Source organism: Labeo rohita, chromosome 21, assembly GCF_022985175.1.
Source record: "Labeo rohita strain BAU-BD-2019 chromosome 21, IGBB_LRoh.1.0, whole genome shotgun sequence".
Taxonomy (NCBI): domain Eukaryota; kingdom Metazoa; phylum Chordata; class Actinopteri; order Cypriniformes; family Cyprinidae; genus Labeo; species Labeo rohita.
In genome coordinates, this window is record NC_066889.1 from 9,120,760 (window position 1) to 9,139,790 (window position 19,031).

The 19,031-nt window shown below is 40.7% G+C and overlaps 3 protein-coding genes across 3 annotated transcripts; all 3 read left to right on the forward strand.

The window, feature by feature from the left end:
- Window positions 1–4,170: 4,170 nt before the first annotated feature.
- LOC127152815 (olfactory receptor 52D1) lies at window positions 4,171–5,514 on the forward strand. Its single transcript, XM_051093661.1, has 2 exons — window positions 4,171–5,079; window positions 5,413–5,514. Exons 1-2 carry the CDS (start codon window positions 4,171–4,173, stop codon window positions 5,512–5,514), a joined length of 1,011 nt encoding a protein of 336 aa, XP_050949618.1.
- Window positions 5,515–10,513: 4,999 nt separating this feature from the next.
- On the forward strand, window positions 10,514–11,389 carry LOC127152702 (olfactory receptor-like protein COR2). The gene has a single exon (XM_051093517.1). It carries the CDS (start codon window positions 10,514–10,516, stop codon window positions 11,387–11,389), a length of 876 nt encoding a protein of 291 aa, XP_050949474.1.
- Window positions 11,390–12,400: 1,011 nt separating this feature from the next.
- Window positions 12,401–13,630, forward strand: LOC127152697 (olfactory receptor 5F1-like). The gene is made up of 2 exons (XM_051093513.1): window positions 12,401–12,505; window positions 12,685–13,630. Exon 2 carries the CDS (start codon window positions 12,692–12,694, stop codon window positions 13,628–13,630), a length of 939 nt encoding a protein of 312 aa, XP_050949470.1. The 5' UTR covers window positions 12,401–12,505; window positions 12,685–12,691.
- The last annotated feature ends 5,401 nt before the right edge of the window (window positions 13,631–19,031 follow it).

The window sequence follows — 19,031 nt, forward strand, 5'->3', positions numbered from 1 at the left end:
CCGACGGACGTGGTTTCCGACAGTGGTCCCCAATTCGTGTCCAAATTTTGGCGAGAGTTTTGTAAACTACTGGGTGCGACTGTTAGTCTGTCCTCTGGGTTTCATCCCCAGAGCAATGGTCAAACTGAGAGAGCCAACCAGGATTTGGAGAGAACGTTGCGATGTCTGGTCTCCAAGAATCCTTCCTCATGGAGCCAACAACTATCAATGGTGGAGTACGCCCACAATTCGTTACCAGTATCATCTATGGGCCTATCTCCGTTTGAATGTAGTATAAACACAAACACTGCGCACTGCACATTGTTTTAAAACCATACTTTATAGCTGCGTTTGTGAACAGGGCTGTCCCACGCATGGTTGCGATGTGTTCATTGTGAAACTCAAAAATTAGATTATTTTTAATTCTTAAGAAATGCCATTATTTTATTTGAAAAAGTTATATTGACAAAATATTTTAGTTTGTCGTGTATATTTTTTTCATTCGATCAGATAACATTTTAAGCTGTCATACGTTCATGTTACAATGTGGTAAATACCGAAATACGTATACACTGTAATTATGAAACAAAGCAACATATTTGTACTAGACAAGTGTGAAATTAACATGGAAAAAAAAATACTCCCACGTGGATTTACACAAACTGAGAAATTCAAAAAGTGTTAGGTTGTGCCCTGCGCTCCCCTACTCTTTTGTCTTGCCTTGGATGTTACTGTTTGTTGGTATTTTGACCCTGCCTGTTTGACTATGCCCTTAATAAAGCCTGCACTTGGATCCTCAAACTCCGTTGTTACGCCTCCCACATTATAGCTACAGAATGAATTGGAATGAATTCTTTTGGCCATTTTCTTTTGGCCAATTGCTTTGATGGACGCAGGTGGCATAGGCCTCAGCAATTCTGCTGGAATACAGTAAATAACAGGAGCCTTGTTGTTTGAGACATCTCCCATATAACTTGTTCATTTAAAATTGTTCACTGGGTCATTGTTAGGAAGTTCCACATTCCAAATGCTTGGATAAAATTCCAAGGTGTTTTAATATATTAAGGTAAAGGTGCATTGTTGCCATGCGCCTGTCACATTTATGTCTGTGCTTGTCATTGGTTTCTCCCATTGTCTCCCCCTGTTGTTGTATTGACTTTGGTTTCTCCCTGATTATTGTCTACACCTGTCTGTAATTAGTTCCACCCTTTATAAGTCTGCTTGTGTCCTGAGTTTGCTGTCTGCCCTTAACGTTATTTCAAAGTGTGTGGATGTACCGTTGTGTTCCTGCCTGTTCCTGCCTGATTCCTATGAAGATTTATATTAAAGTGTTTGCTTGTATTGTATCTCGTTTCACGTCTCATCCGTCCAGCACGACACGTAACAGAAGGACCGACCGAAACAGTTTATCCCCGGCGTTTCCCTGCTTTATTTTTCCCGTTTTTTTCTCAGTGTTTGTTTTTTGTTTTTCGTTATGGATAACTCCGCCGTCCTCCTTCTTCTCCTGGAGCAGGGGAATCGCTCTCTCGTGGACCACACTAGAGACTTCGTCCACCTCGTACCACTCACTCACTACCCGGACAGCAGCCTTTGCACATTCTACCGTGCTGGACTGAACATCGGCACGAAAGCGCAGCTGTCTGGGGAGGGTCCACGAGAGAGCTTCGCCGACTACATCGAGTGGGTGCTGGTGTCCTGCAGAGCTTCGCTGACCGCAGAGGATGACACCAGCCCCACTCAAGACCCAGAGCCCAGCCAACCAGCATCCCGACACGCGGAGTTTGAGCCCGAGCCCACCGCGGACGACGAGCCAGGGCCACGAGCGACAGAGCCAAAGATCGCCACAGAGCCTGAGCCTTACACGTCCGATCAGGTGCGAGAGCCGGCTACAGCTACCGTGACGGGGGAGTGCAACATGGAGCAAGTGAGGGCTATGTAGAGCCCTGCCCACTGCACCACTGCTGGGGGTGAGCTGGAGAACAACTCTGGGGACTTAATTGACTTTTCTAATGAAGTGCTAGAAAATAATTCTGGGGATTTAATAGACTTCTTCACGGAAATATCTACCTGTCACGTTAAACCTGCCTGTATGGAATCCCCACCCACCCTCCCTCTTCTGCCTATGTCAACATTTGTCTGCGCACCGCTGTCCCCTGACAGCCCCTCTGCTCACTCTCAGTCTTCCACCTGTGCAGTGGGCCCGCCGCGGGTCTGCCAGCTTCCATCGGCGTCAGGGCTGGAGGATCCCTCTTCTCCGCCTCCAGCCTCAGAGTCCAGAACTCCGCCTCCGCCTCCGACCCTGCGGCTCCACCATGGCTCTCAGCGCCCTCGTCTCCATCGTCGCCCGTCGGTCCACCAGCTCCACCGGGCTCCCTCGTCTTTCCGGCTCCGCCCTGGTCGGTCGTCGTCCCTCCGTCACCTCAGGACTCTGTTCCTCCGGCTGCGCCTCGTCACTCCGTCCCACCGGCTCCTAAGGACTCCTCCCTTCCTCCGGCACAGCCTCCATCCTCTGTCGCTCCGGCTCTGCCGCGGACCTCCGGATCTCCGCCTACGACTTGGTCGCCAGAGCCTAGGGCTCCGCCTTGGCCCTCCGGATCCTCGGTGTCGCCCTGTATCTTCGGCTCTCTGTCTCCGCCTCGGGCTCCTCCACCAGCTGCTCCGCCTCTGTCGGTCGGCCCCCTGGAGTTGTCAGCCCTTCCTCCACCATGGCTCCTCCCTCCGTCGGCTCCACCGTGGGTCGACATCATGGCTGCGGTCTGGGTCTCCCTCTGCTTCTGCTCTGGGTCCCTCCTGTTTCCTCCTTGGCTCCTTCCACTTTCATCACCCCCCTGGACTATGTTATGTTTATTTGAACTGTCTGTCCGGCCATGGCCTCCTGAACCGCCCACCTACTCTCTTGTTTTGTTTTGTATGTTGTACGGCGCGAGACGCGCCTATTCAGAGGGGGGGCGTAATGTCACATTTATGTCTGTGCTTGTCGTTGGTTTCTCCCATTGTCTCCCCCTGTTGTTGTATTGACTTTGGTTTCTCCCTGATTGTCTACACCTGTCTGTAATTAGTTCCACCCTTTATAAGTCTGCTTGTGTCCTGAGTTTGCTGTCGGTCCTTAACGTTATTTCAAAGTGTGTGGATGTACCGTTGTGTTCCTGCCTGATTCCTATGAAGATTTATATTAAAGTGTTTGCTTGTATTGTATCTCGTTTCACGTCTCGTCCGTCCAGCACGACACGTAACAGCGCCTCTGTGTAGAAATATTAAATTAAAAAGAAATAAGTTTTCCGTTTACTTGATTGTCATTTTATGTGTTTTAGCATTTAATTTAAATTACAGTTAGATTATTTAAATATATAAATAATTAATACATTTCAGTACCTTTAAATAATCCTGTGGCCTCTGGTTGAGAACCACTGACTTACAAGTTAAACTGATTTTTCTCTCTCTTATCACAGACAAAAAGAAACCTAATGAATTATTGATTCTTTAGTCGGGTACATAAAAATGGTCTATTTGAACCTGAAAAGTAAGACTGATTACTTCTTTGCTACTGTAACTGCTAGCTGGTAAGACAAGTTCTGAAGACATTACTATTAACTTTAAAATTAAGTCTTAGATGACATAGATGATAGATTTAGAACATAGATTTATGGCAACTGGCCACAGTCTGTTCATGTCTTGTGATATGACTGATTTTATTTGAGAGACAATAACTTAATAGGTCTGGTTTGATAATAATAACTGGTGACAATGGCAACATTTGTGTTTCCTCTATCTCTTCTAATGGCAAGTTCAAATCTTGACTAGCTAGTAACAGCTAGTAAATAACAGCTAGTTCAAGAAACGTGTCCAGAAAATAACATCAGAATATCTTAAATCCCGCCCCCCCCATACTCTGTAGGATGACAGCCTATAAAATTAGCACACAGCCTGGTGTGGTCAGATTTACACATCATCTTAATCTGAGAAAACATCTTACATGTGACCTTTATCCTAATGTTCTTCAGATGGATCTTGTTTTTCTATGAATTCTAACCTTTTTCCTATTAATTGCATTAAAGAGTCATTCCTCGCAGTTGCATTTGCACAATGTGTTGCTTTTAACAAAAATGCTGTGGGGAAATCCTTGTGGATTTTAGAATTTGCACATTCGTGCAAAGATTTTCTCAGAGCAAAAAACAAGACTTTAACATCTCAATGGAGAATCTAACATACAACAGCATTATTTTGCAATTAGAAGGACTGAAGGCACCGGAGCAGGCCATGTATCCTGTTTTTGTATTCTTTCTGCTTTTCTATGTGATAATTATTGTGTCCAACGTTGGAATATTTATTCTCATAACAGCACACAGAAGACTACATGAACCAATGTACATGCTCTTCTGTAACTTACCATTGAATGACATCCTTGGCAATTCCATCATGGTTCCTCGGCTGCTCATGGACATTCTAAAGCCACCATCTGAGCGCTATATCAGTTATGTTGAGTGTGTTGTTCAAGCTTTTTCTACGCACACATATGGGACAACCTCCCACACTATACTAATAATCATGGCTTTTGACAGATATGTGGCCATATGCAATCCACTCCGCTACCAAACCATAATGACACACAAAATGGTCATCGCACTGTCAGCTTTAGCCTGGGGTGTAGCGTTACTTTTCATTAGCATCTTGATAGGACTTACTTTAAGGCTCAACCGTTGTAGCACTTTCATATCAAATCCTTTTTGTGATAATGCATCTTTATTCAAGTTATCTTGTGAGGATGTGACTGTAAATAACTTGTATGGGCTTATATACACAGTAATGCTGTTTGGTTCTTCTATGGGAAGTATTGCGATTACATATATTAAAATAACCTTTGTTTGCTTAGTAACTAAGAGTAAAACTTTGAACAGTCGTGCATTGAAAACCTGCAGCACTCACTTGGCTCTCTATTTGATTATGCTCATCAGTGGGTTTATTGTTATAGTGCTACACCGCTTTCCTGCCTATTCAGACTACAGGAAACTGGCTTCCCTGCTGTTTCATATTATTCCAAGCATTTTGAATCCAATCATATATGGGCTGCAGTGCTCTGAGATTAGACACGTCCTGATACAGGTGCTGCACTTAAAAAGAAAAGTAGGGCTGTGAAATTAGATTTTTAAATTAAGTAACATTTATGCATTTGGCAGATACTTTTATACATAATGACTTACATTACGTTACATTCAAGGTACACATTTATCAATTGTTGCTTTCCCTAAGAATTGATCACATTACTTTGGTGTTGCTAGCCCCATATTCTACTATTTAAACTACCGAAAAGTTTACTAAAATGCTGTAATATATGAAAATCCATTGTTCTATTCCACATAATCACAATCACTATTAATTAATTCACTTGAACCACACTGTTCATATCTTATCTGTGGAACTTAACCTTGTCCTGAGGACCTTTTCCTCAGTATTTGCTTCTTATCAATGAAAAACAAAACAAAACAGTTACCTGTTAGTAAATTAATGCATTACTCAAACGGAATGCTGTGCAAATAGTATTTATCTAATGATATGGTCTTTTTGAAAGATTTGTATATATTTTTTTTGGTCATGTTTTTGTCTATTATATGTGCTTTTGGACTATAATATTAGTGCAATGTTTTAGTGTAATATCAATATCAGAAAAGATGAAAATGGTGAAATTTGTATAGGCTTCAGCACAAGGATGAATTACATGGGGCATTTGAAATACAAACTTGTCACTTTAATAAATGTAACACTGTTTCAAGTAGAGTTTTGTTGTCTCTGTTTGAGGGAATAAATAATGTTTATACCCTGCTAGAAAACAATAACAAATCAAATGAAAATCTAACAAATAAAGCTATTGTAACATTTGCAAAAAAGAAGTAAGTATTTATAACTTATAACTTACAGGGCAAACATTGCCACAGTTAGCAGCCGCTGCTCGGAGGAAGATTTTAGTTTGTGTCCTTGAGGGCCATGAAAGGCTCCTATAAATAAAATGTACAATACTACTACTAATAAAAAAGCTGTCACATTTATTTATAGTGCAATAAATATTGTGTCAAAGCAAATTTAAAGTTTTAAGCAGCAAAAAATACAATCATTAATCCTAACTTCATCAAATATCAGACAAATTCAAAGACAACAGCGTAATCAGTCCAGTTTAGTTCAGTAACTGTTGATGTTACAAAATCATTCAGTTATGAAAGGTGTCAATTCAGTTATAAAGCAGCTCTAAAAAACATTAGTGTTATAATTCAGCTCAAGTCATTTCAAGCTTTGTTAAGGCGAGGATCTATCTGTAACTTTAATATTAAAATAAGAAAGTAATAACATTTAGACATTTGGCAGACATTTTTATTCAAAGTGACTTACATTACATTAAAGGTATACCATTCATGCGTTCATTATAATTCATTATAATTCATTATAATTTGTTATAAATAAACAACCAAGGACATTGGCATTGCTAGCACCATCCTTAATTTTTTGAGCTACAATAATACCAGTACAGGAATGATGGAGGTACATAACACAAAGAAGATATGCAAAGAGATAACTAAGGCAAACATTACAATGGCAAACATCTCAGGTTACGTCTGTAGGGTTCCGCAAAGGGAACGAGACGCTGCGTCAAGCGCTATGGGAAACGCTCTCTGCGTAAGCACGCTCTGAATCACATGTAATCAGTCCAATAGAGAGGAGAGACGTCACGGGCGGGTGACGTCACGGACCAGGAAGCATAAAAGCACATGCGCCGGAACTGGCATTCAGCTTTAAGGAAGAAGTGAATGCTCGCAGGGATGCTGGAAGTATGGCCCGAGACACAGCGTCTCGTTCCCCCCGCCTGAGAGAGGAGCACCAACACATGGCAGCCTATTAGGTCCGGGAGAAAGGGTTTCAGAGCCTGGAACACGGCCAGCATCTCCAGGCAGTTGATGTGCCACGAGAGATGGCGACCGCTCCACAGACCATGGGCAGGGTGGCCATCCATGACCGCTCCACAGCCGGTGAGGGAAGCATCCGTCGCCAGCGTGACGTGGCGACAAAGAACTCCGAACACCGGGCCCTGAGACAGGAACCAAGGCTTCTTCCACATGTCCAAGGCACGTAGGCATCACCGCGTGACCTTGATCATGCGAAATGGGTTTCCCCTCGGGGAGAACCCATTGGTCCTGAGCCACCACTGTAGGGGTCTCATGTACAGCAGGCCAAAACGTATCACGTTGGATGCAGCTGCCATCAGACCCAGCAGTTGTTGAAACTGTTTTACAGTGAGTGACCGGCCTTCTTTCACTCTCGCGACTGCAGTGAGGATCGTCTCGATCCGAGCAGGTGACAAACGTGCCTGCATCGTGGTTGAATCCCACACCACGCCTAGATAAGTGGTTCTCTGTAATGGAGACAGCACACTCTTCTTGGCGTTCAGTCTCAACCCCAACTCTTTAGTGTAAGCGAGAACAGCATCTCGATGTTGAACCGCCATCTGCTCTAATTGAGCCAGAATCAACCAATCATCGATGTAATTGAGTATGCGGATGCCCTGGAATCGCAACGGAGCCAGAGCTGCATCCACACACTTGGTGAAAGTGCGGGGTGAGAGTGCTAGGCCGAACGGAAGAACCTGATATTGGTGTGCTTCGCCCCTGAGAGCAAACCTCAGGAACTTCCTGTGACGAGGAAGGATGGAGACGTCGAAATAGGCGTCTTTTAGATCTATCGTCACAAACCAGTCCTCGGACCTGATCTGTGACACCACCTGACTGACAGTTCTTTGGAACAATGAAGTACCGGCTATAGAACCCGGACTCCCTGTCATGAGGAGGAACCACCTCGATGGCCTCCTTCCTCAAGAGAGTATCTACTTCCTGTTCCATTACCAGACCCTGCTCAGGACCCACCAAAGTGGAACACCGGCAAGGTTAGCAGAACAGTCTCCTGAGGGCACTGAGGAGAGACGGACACCGTGGAATGCGGTGCACCCCGCTCTTCCCCAGTAGGGGCTGCCCTCAGCGGTCCTGAACCATAGTGGTCAGGACCGCTTCGTCGAGGACTTCTTAGCCTGCAGCAAGACCCACAGGTCGGGCCGCGACTTCGAAGCCCGCGACTTCGAGCACCGCTGGTCTCGGTCCTGCTGCGAAGGAGCACGAGAAGAGACGCTTTGCTTTTGAGACGCCCTGTATGAGGAGCTGGTACTCGGCTGGGTAAGACCGGAGCCTTTAGAGACGATGCCGAATCGGGAGAGAGATAGGTCGCGAGTGTCTGCTCTACCCGGGGCATCATTCTATATCTGCCCTCTGCCATCCCCGCCACATTCCCATAGTATTCGGAAGCGGGGACAAAGAGGCAGGCCAAGAATGGTCTTCCTCATGACCTCGAAACCTCAGCGTGGAGGTCGGGGAAGAATGTCAGGCTCCGGTGGGAAGGAGGTGGCCTATTATGCAGGAAGTGTTCATCTAGTTTGCTTCGCTGCGGATCGGTTGGTTTCTCGGCTGGCCAGCTGATGTTTAACTCGGCGACCACACGAGCAGGGTTGGGGCCATTCATGAATTGAATTGAGAATGAATGGTAAATTCCAATTCACTTCCTGGAATGGAATTGGAATTGAAATTGCATGCAGCTAACAGGAAATGGAATTGGAATTGAATTGGAATGTCAGGAAACAGAATTGAAATCAAATAAATTCCACTAAATTCCACTTGAGATATTTAGGCCTGAGAGATGCAATCTTAGCGATGCCAAATTTCAGGAAATGATGATAATTCGATGCAATAAAAAGTGAATGAAATACATGAATGAACATGACTCATTTTTTGTGAGTTGAGACATATATTATGTGGTAATCATATATTGAATGTATAGTACATCGAGAAACTTATCACCACTGTCATTCAATTATTAATTCATAATGTACAGTTCTCATTTTTATTTACTTGCATTTGATCAACTCAGCTTCATACATTACTTGGTATTTGTAAAGCATCATAAATAAAGTTCAAATGTATGTCTCTAAATGCAATCACAAATAAATGCTCAGAAACAGCAATAAACAGAATTCAGTGGAATTTCCCTGAATTGAATTCCACTTCCTGTAATTCCAATTCAATTCCAACTCTGTTTCCTGTAATTGTTGTTGAATTCCAATTCCAATTCCATTTCCTTCTTTGAATTGGAATTGTTGAGTTCATTCCTGAATTGACCCCAACCCTGCCCACGAGTAACCACCTCCAATAACTCCTCGTACTGTGGCGAATGTGGGGGCTCCTCGACGCTGTCAACATCAACCTCCTCGGAGGTCGTTCCCGGGGGGGAAGAAACCGCAGAGCGGGCTTCCGATCCCTGAGAATGAGCCCCAGATCTACTGGGTGAGGAAGGAGATAGGGGGTCACCTGTCTCCATTCCCTCCAATAGATCCAGCTGCGAACCATTACGAGTGCAGATGCCGCTCTGCTGGGGCCAGACCCGCGAGAAGCGCTTGTGAAGGCTCCCTCGGTGAAGAGAGCCTTCCGGGAGCGGAGAGCACGCAGGAAAAGCCACTCGCAATGGCTGTCTCCATTACAATGCGGCTCTCCCTCGAGAGCCGACTGTGCGTGAACTGCTCCCAAGCAAACCACGAACATTCTGTGTGATTCAGAGCGTGCTTACGCTGAGGGCGTTCCCCATAGTGTTTGATGCAGCTCAAGTTTCTGAAAGGGAACCTACAAGTTAAGTTAAAAGTGAAGGTTGTAAGATTTATTGATTGATTTATTTATTTTTTTATTTTTTTATGTCAAAATGCATTAAATTAACCTAGTTTATTTTTGAAAGACTAAAACTATGCCATTCATGGGTTCTCCCCCAAAAAGGATAACCACTGAGCCTCACAGCCACCACCAAATCATTTAGAGTGGTCCACTATGCTCTAAAAGAAAGAGTGATTCATCAGACCATAGAACCTTCTTCTACTTCTCCAAGGTCCATTTCTGATGTTTACAAGCCCATTGTATGCTCTTTTAGTGGTGGACAAGAATCATCATGGGCACTCTAACCAGTCTGTGGCTATGATAACATATGCTAATTAAAATTAAAATGATTTTATTTAATATATTTAAATTAATTTAATTTAATTTAATTTAATTTTATTCATTATTTTGAGCAGAATTTATGTTTGTCTATGTGATCATTAGCAAGCAAACTGGACTAGCAGTTCACAAATCACAACAAATCTTTTTTTTTTTTTTTTTTTATCTATTTTCACTCATGGGGTGTGACGACAACACAAAACTTGTCACACATTTAAAATGGCAAGCTAAACTCAATTCAGAGAGAAGCAGGCTGTGCTCTTAAATCACACTAAGCAGGAACGGGGTGCAAAAGTTGAGAACCAGTTGACGTGACAACTGTGTATCTATCACTCAATTACCATTGTAAGTAAAGAACATTTCAGAAGTAGTTATGTTCTGATTTTATATATTTTATCTGTTATATGTACTAATAATTTCATCTTATTATAGTATTTATTTTATCTGAATGTTTTTTATTTAGGTCACAGATGGACAACCTGACATTCAGATACAGCGTACTACTAGTGGAGGGACTAAATGTTACATCTCAGTCAAGCCTTCCGGCATTTATCCTTCTTTTGCTTGCTTACATATTTATGATGATTTCTAACATTGGGATGATGATTCAGATCTCACTGGAAAAAAGTTTACACCAGCCTATGTACATTCTTTTCTGCAACTTGACACTGAATGATGCATTGGGAGCCACTGTTTTTGTGCCACGTTTATTGATGGATATTTTAAAAGACCCCTCTGAGCGCTACATAACATATATAGAGTGTGTAATTCAAGCTTACTTTACACATTTGAATGGTACAGCATCCCACACGGTGATAATAATCATGGCGTTTGACAGATATGTGGCCATATGCAATCCACTGCGATACCCAACTATAATGAGCAATAATATGATGGTTAAACTGTCGGCAGGAGCCTGGGGTGTTGCAGTAGTGCCTGTGTCTGTATTGATTAGCCTCAGTGTGCGTCTATCTCATTGCAGATCATTTATTGCAAACCACTTTTTGACTTTCACTGTGGTTTTATTTGCCTCCTCAATAGTGAGTGTGGCATTAACATATTTCAGAATAGCGATGGTATGCTTCAAAAGTAAACACAAAACAACAAACAGGAAAGCCATAAAAACTTGCACTACTCATTTGACTGTTTATATAATAATGCTGGTTTCTGGATCTGTAGGAATTTTTCTCCATCGTTTCAACGTATATTCTGATACTAGGAAACTAGCTAATGTAATGTTTCATGTTATTCCACCAGTTTTGAATCCCATAATATACGGTTTACAAGGCAAGGAAATAAGACAAATGATTTTTAAACTTTTAAGAAATAAAGTTAATACAAAATGATTAATTTACTTACATGCCTATACAAGAAAGAAAACAGTCACTCTACTAACCTTTGAAAATAAATAATTTTTATTAGTTTTCTTTTTCTGTTACACTTGTCTTGTGCATAGATACATGTAAATATGAAAACAGAAAATACACTGTAATTTAAATATGAATGTTATTACACAAGCAGCAGATACATGATATCCAGTGTATGATTATTAGTGCAAATTTGTTATTTTTTAGTACAGGTTGCAATACACTTAAATTATGTAATAAGAAATAGTTGTTGATTAAGAAGAGAAGTGTCTGGGATAAATATAGGTTAATGGAAGTTACCATGTGTGCAGTAAGAAAATTGTAATAAAAAATAATGAAAGTGTTATTACTGAATTACACCATAATTTCTGTCTTTTCACTTGACTTAAAAAAAAACCTACATAATTAAGCAATTGCAAAGAAAAGAAAAAAAAGTTCAGGTATACACTCAGACTGATATATGTTTACACAGAATGCTAAGACATTCTCAATGTTGTGCTGAATATTTGAAACAAATGCTAAAAAGTAGCATAAATTAAACAAAACATTAACTTCTTCTCATGTTATAATCTGGTTACACAGACAAAACAAGCTAAGAACCATTTTTGAGTTTGAGTTTTTACCTTTTAGTTTAGTTTAGTTTGATTACTTTTAATGCATTCAAAATGCAAAACTTCACAATCGTTCAAAAGCATGATATAAAATGGTTATTTAAACTTATTTATTTGTTTAAATTTAAACTCCTATTATAATCACTCAAGCTGTCTACACTGCAAAATCAGTCTTGTACTTACATCAGATCTACTCTTTATTGTTTATGATGAGAACATTCATGAGAGTGTGTGCTAAACAAAACTTATTTTGCATTCATAAGCCAAACAGAAATGTGTGTGAAAATTCAAAATCTATTTTCTCTCTTGAGGGATGATAACAAGACAAGATGTATATAAAATAGCGAAGCACACTCTTTTCAGACAAGGATGTTGTGCGCTTGAATCTCATGATAGCAAAGCAACACTGAACAGGAGGGGGTGTTAAAAGTTGGGTGCTTCTCAAGTGACTGAACAACTGTGTATCTATAACACATATACGTTAGTAAGTAAAGAATATTAAATTATATACATTTTTACAGATTTATATATCATTCTTTGTTTTATTAGAATATGTTGTTATAGTACACTGTTTTTAAAATAATGCATTTGAGTAGTGCTGCGCAATGACATCCCAGACAAAAGAAGAGTCCTATTGTCATTCTATCTGTATGTTTTGTTTAGGTCACAGATGGACAACCTGACATTCAGATACAGCATACTACTAGTGGAAGGACTGAATGTTACGCCACAGTCAAGTTTTCCTGCATTTGTCCTTATTTTGATTCTTTACATATTTATAATGATATCTAACATTTGGATGATGATTCAGATTTCAGTAGAAAAAAGTTTACACCAGCCTATGTACATTCTTTTCTGCAACTTGACACTGAATGATATATTAGGGACTACTGTTCTTTTGCCACACTTGTTAAGAAATATTTTAACAGACCCCTCTCAGCGCTACATCACATTTGTGGAGTGTGTTATTCAAGCTTATTTTACACATTTGAATGGTACAGCATCTCACACTGTGATAATGATCATGGCCTTTGACAGATATGTGGCCATATGCAATCCATTGCGATACCCAACTATAATGAGCAATAATATGCTGGTTAAACTGTCAGCAGGAGCATGGGGTGCTGCATTAGTGCTGGTGGGCATTTTGATTGGTCTCAGTATGTGCCTGTCTCACTGCAGATCTGTGATTCAAAACCATTTTTGTGATAATGCTTCACTATTTAAACTGTCCTGTGAAAATACTGTAATTAATAATGTATATGGATTGACTTTCACTGTGGTTTTATTTGCCTCATCAATAGGGAGCGTGGCATTTACTTATATCAGAATAGTGATGGTATGCTTCAAAAGTAAAAACAAAACAACCAACACTAAAGCCATAAAAACCTGCAGCACTCACTTGACTGTTTATATAATCATGTTTGTCTCTGGGTGTGTTGCAATTTTTCTCCATCGTTTCCCTGTAAATGGTGAAACTAGGAAACTAGCTAGTGTAATGTTCCATATCATTCCACCAGGTATGAATCCAATAATATACGGTATTCAATCCAAGGAAATAAGACAAAAGATTTGTAAACTCTTTAGAAACAAAGTTAATACTAAGTGATTTTCTTTTATTGAGGCAGAAATTCCATTACATTTTCTGTGACCAAATATTATTTTAAAATACTGCATAAGTAGCATAGATTTGTTAAGAAACTACATTAAAAGTTGAATAAAGTGTAAGTAATCTGTATCTGTAATCTGTTTTCCACCAACTGGCAGTGTAGAATAACTGACTGTAGCATTGTGTTTCAGAGAAACAAATGAAGAGTTCAGATGCAAAAGCCTCTAAATCCATCTGACGTATTTAGAAAAAAATTAGCATTTCTAAAAAAAAAATAAAATTAAAATTAGCATTTCTTTCTGGCTACTTTGTATAGGTTTCTAAGTAAGTACTGGTACTTCTGATTGGACTGAGGGTGGAATTTAGGGAGTTTGAAGTAAAAGTATTTGATGGACGTATACTATGTGTCAGGAGCATTCACTTAGTATCATTATCTCATTTTTGACCGAGATGGCTTTTAGCTGGTTTTGCATCTAAACTCTTCAAATATGTACACTTAGAATGTTTCCTAAATATCTGCAGACCTATTATGGTATTTTATGCCTTGTAAAGTCAAAAAAAAAAAAAAAAAAAAAAGCATACAGCCCCTTTTAAATGTAAACGCCTGTATATCTAAAGAGCACAAAGCCCAGCACATTGTTTACTGCTTATTTAGACGCTTTAGCATAAATAAATACATAAATGGATAGATAGATAGATAGATAGATAGATAGATAGTAATTGATTGTAATTGTAATGATATTAAATTTCTGTTTGTATATAGATAATTACACGTCAAATTCATTCATGAAATGTGCAAAGGGGTGGTTGGCAGCATTGCTCAGTAAGGCTGAAATTCCGTATTCCATAAAAAAAAAAAAAAAAAAAAAAAAAAAAAAAAAAAAAGAACAAAGAGTCAGAATAAAATGTCAGTCAGAATCACAGTCAGAATAAAAAGTCAGTTATTAAAGCTGTTTATGACATTTGTAATACAACCATAAGAAACTAAGTCTTACTCCTTAAACGCCAGGCCCAATTGTCTGGACTGGGTGAAGAATTACTCTCTTTAATATAATGAAAGAGTGAACCCTACAACTTCCAAAACTTATTTGAACATTTCTTGATTCAGAATCAGATCTTTTCTAACTTATTAAAATAAAGAACATCTGATAGTCAACGAGAATATGATAGGGGCATTTGTACTTCCAAATTTAGCAATATTAGTGTCCTACCCAGCAGGGTGACAAAGTCAACTGACCTATCGATAAGCCCATACCCTCGAACACAGATGAGCCATTGGCAGTTGAATATCAGTTGCACAGGGACTGGCACTCAGACATCTTTAGGTTTCATCACCATAGAGAAACACTGGAAGATCTAAAGCTCTCACTGGTTTGATGTTGTTTATGCTACAAAAAAAGGTAAAACAATGTGCCTTGGGTACTTGTAACACTGATTCCAGGTATCCTGAGAGGATAGGCAATGGAATTTGGATTTTATTTTATTATTCAACATTCATTTTCTGGCTGTCATACTCTCATTAAGTTTCTCAAATTTTTCATCTGCTCAAGCAGAACATTATTGTCATCTTGTGCTTCAGCAAGGTATCTCTGGCTAAAACTAGTTAACATTAAAGTATGTGAGTCCATGCTAATATATAAACATAAATTGTTAACTTTTCTCATGTCATGTACAGTATAGGTCAAAAACACATAAACGAAAGTCTACATTTCAGTCCTCTCTATATTAAACTGCGGTACACTGCAGTACATGAACAGTGTTGAACCTGGATGTTGTCATCTGCGATCATGACAGCTGTAACATGAAGCTTTTCCCACTTGCATTATGATCTGTAAACCCTCACTTCCAAATTAATCTTATTACCCACTATATATATTTTAAAATCTTTTATACACTCACCTAAAGGATTATTAGGAACACCTGTTCAATTTCTCATTAATGCAATTATCTAATCAACCAATCACATGGCAGTTGCTTCAATGCATTTAGGGGTGTGGTCCTGGTCAAGACAATCTCCTGAACTCCAAACTGAATGTCAGAATGGGAAAGAAAGGTGATTTAAGCAATTTTGAGCGTGGCATGGTTGTTGGTGCCAGACGGGCCAGTCTGAGTATTTCACAATCTGCTCAGTTACTGGGATTTTCACGCACAACCATTTCTAGGGTTTACAAAGAATGGTGTGAAAAGGGAAAAACATCCAGTATGCGGCAGTCCTGTGGGCGAAAATGCCTTGTTGATGCTAGAGGTCAGAGGAGAAAGGGCCGACTGATTCAAGCTGATAGAAGAGCAACTTTGACTAAAATAACCACTCGTTACAACTGAGGTATGCAGCAAAGCATTTGTGAAGCCACAACACGCACAACCTTGAGGCGGATGGGCTACAACAGCAGAAGACCCCACCGGGTACCACTCATCTCCACTATAAATAGGAAAAAGAGGCTACAATTTGCACGAGTTCACCAAAATTGGACAGTTGAAGACTGGAAAAATGTTGCCTGGTCTGATGAGTCTCGATTTCTGTTGAGACATTCAAATGGTAGAGTCAGAATTTGGCATAAACAGAATGAGAACATGGATCCATCATGCCTTGTTACCACTGTGCAGGCTGGTGGTGGTGGTGTAATGCTGTGGGGGATGTTTTCTTGGCACACTTTAGGCCCCTTAGTGCCAATTGGGCATTCTTTAAATGCCACGGCCTACCTGAGCATTGTTTCTGACCATGTCCATCCCTTTATGACCACCATGTACCCATCCTCTGATGGCTACTTCCAGCAGGATAATGCACCATGTCACAAAGCTCGAATCATTTCAAACTGGTTTCTTGAACATGACAATGAGTTCACTGTACTAAAATGGCCCCCACAGTCACCAGATCTCAACCCAATGGAGCATCTTTGGGATGTGGTGGAACGGGAGCTTCGTGCCCTGGATGTGCATCCCACAAATCTCCATCAATTGCAAGATGCTATCCTATCAATATGGGCCAACATTTCTAAAGAATGCTTTCAGCACCTTGTTGAATCAATTCCACGTAGAATTAAGGCAGTTCTGAAGGCGAAAGGGGATCAAACACCGTATTAGTATGGTGTTCCTAATAATCCTTTAGGTGAGTGTATATTCCCCCCATTGCATATTTAAGTCCCACATGGTCCTCGTTGGGAGGTGGTGGTTCTGTGTCCGAAATTTATCAAAAACATGTTGGGACAAGGTTTTCACATTGACAGCTGTCATTGTAAGACAGTATAGTGAAGGTAGCTGAGGAAAATCACTATGGAAAAAAAAATCATTTTTTTCTCCTTACCCCCTGCTGAAAAAACACCAGCTAAAACCAGCCTAAAGCTGGTTGGCTGGTTTTAGCTGGTCATCCAGCCTGGTCATAGCTGGTCAGCAGGCTGGTTTTAAAGGTATTTTGGCCACTTCCTTAGCTGGTCAGGCTGGAAGACCAGCTGGAACAACCAGCTACTTCCAGCTTAAACCAGTTAAGGCCAGCCAATCACCCTAGGCTGGTTTTAGATTCCTTTTTTTTTCAGCAGGGCCTTAAGACTTTTTTTTTTCAATAACACAGTGTAACTGCACAGTGGAGCGCTAAAGATGAAGTTCATCAGATCCCGCCAGAATGGGCATCTGGCTATATAAGTGGGCATTTCACCGCAGGATCTCCAGGTTACTTCAGCTAAAGTTGGGCAGCTGCATAGCACAGCTAGCAATGCAATACTTGTTCCTGTATCTCAGGGAACCGAGGTTACGTTAGTAAACGAGTAAGTTCCCTATCAATGCTTCACTCATACTGCATCTGCTAAGGGAACCAGTACAATCACGCCATGTTATGGTAGAGGAACAACTACACATACACTTTGCCTTAAGCACCCGGGGGCCCAGGGGGCCAAGTATAACAATAAATCTCCAAGGCAAAAATAGGTTAAACTCACAGAGGTCATGCCTGGCCTGGGTGATTGTTCCAGAGGACTCCTACAACCACGGCACTCCAGGGGCTGAGAGCGCACAGGTAAGCAGACCTGGTGAGTGTGAGCATGTTACAGCCAATTCACAAAAAATCACAATATCGATATATCACGATATCTACAGAAACACTGGGGGGAAAAGTTATCATTCAAATACACTTTTACTTTGTTTATTTATTTTTTATTTTTTTACCCAATGAACATAGGGATACTGATAAACACAGGGCACAAGACTGGCCTTTTCTGTCTCCTTTTAAGCTTCATAAGAAACAACAAAAGAGAGAATACTGTCAAGTTCAACATTATGACGAATAAATATTAACATCAAAACTAATATTTTAACCTGTTAACCCATTTTTTAAGCTCTTTAACCTATAGTTGTGCCGGCGCCAATGACATCATGCAGTAAAAGTGCATCTAACTCAGTGTTTCTAGATCAGTTTTAATCGTGTAATATATTTGAACAAAGAAATCAAGTGCTATGCACAGGCTGTATTGGACATGACTTGAATGCAAATACAAATGCAAAAATAAGACAAATCACCCTTCATGTAAATATATATATAAACACAGAAAACCACTTACTTTTTTTCAAGTGTGGAAAGAGCCTCTCACCCTCCCGCTCGGCTAACATGACTCTTCTCGGAGTAGCTGCGCGCACTATGTCTTCTTCTTGTTTGACAGGTGTCAGCGGTAAGGCACAATATTGCCACCTGTAAGGTCAACCAGGTACTGGCGCTGGAGTAGTTACGTGTCGTGTTAACATAAGAGTCATTCATAATTTTGGTTATCGCCAATACCGGTATATTGTCACACCCTAAATTAACACATTAACACCTAAATTAACACACCCTAAAGTATTTACATTTTTGGCTGTATTAGCTGTATTAACATGAATTGAATGTTTTCTATTTTGTTTTTAATAAATTCATTGATTTAAAATCCCTTTGACTACTGTACATTTTTGACAATACAGACATTAGTTATGTGGTGACTGCATCCAACTCAGATGTATAATTACTGTTTTTCCCAAAGACTTAAGTTATAGAAGCTGAAAAGTATTTAAAGTGAAACAGATGTATTGTTGTAGATTAATAGTACAGGCCTAGTGAGGCCTTCCTGGGGACTAAGTGAGGGCTGCCCATGAGGGCCAGCACTAAGGGACCAACGTTTTGCCAATGAGCAAAGTCTCAGAGGCCCCCTCTGAGACTTTGCTCATTAGGTGGGCGCATAAATGGCCAGTGAAGGCTTGTTTGCAGGGATACTTATGCCTCAGCCCCCTGACCCATCGGCTCCACTGTGGCCTGTCATGTGTCTGGTTTCACCGGGATGCCCCATCCTACCATCTCTGCCTAGGTTTGTTATCCTTCTGGCTCCACTGTGGACTGCTGGGCCTGTGGCTGCACCTGGTTCCTCCACTCTTCCTCCACTGGCTTCCT

Coding starts and splice junctions, on each gene's coding strand:
- LOC127152815 (XM_051093661.1), top strand. CDS start 4,171: ATGGAGAATCTAACATACAACAGCATTATTTTGCAATTAGAAGGACTG. Junction 5,080..5,412: donor TTAGACACGTCCTGATACAG/GTGCTGCACTTA, acceptor CCTTGTCCTGAG/GACCTTTTCCTCAGTATTTG.
- LOC127152702 (XM_051093517.1), top strand. CDS start 10,514: ATGGACAACCTGACATTCAGATACAGCGTACTACTAGTGGAGGGACTA.
- LOC127152697 (XM_051093513.1), top strand. CDS start 12,692: ATGGACAACCTGACATTCAGATACAGCATACTACTAGTGGAAGGACTG.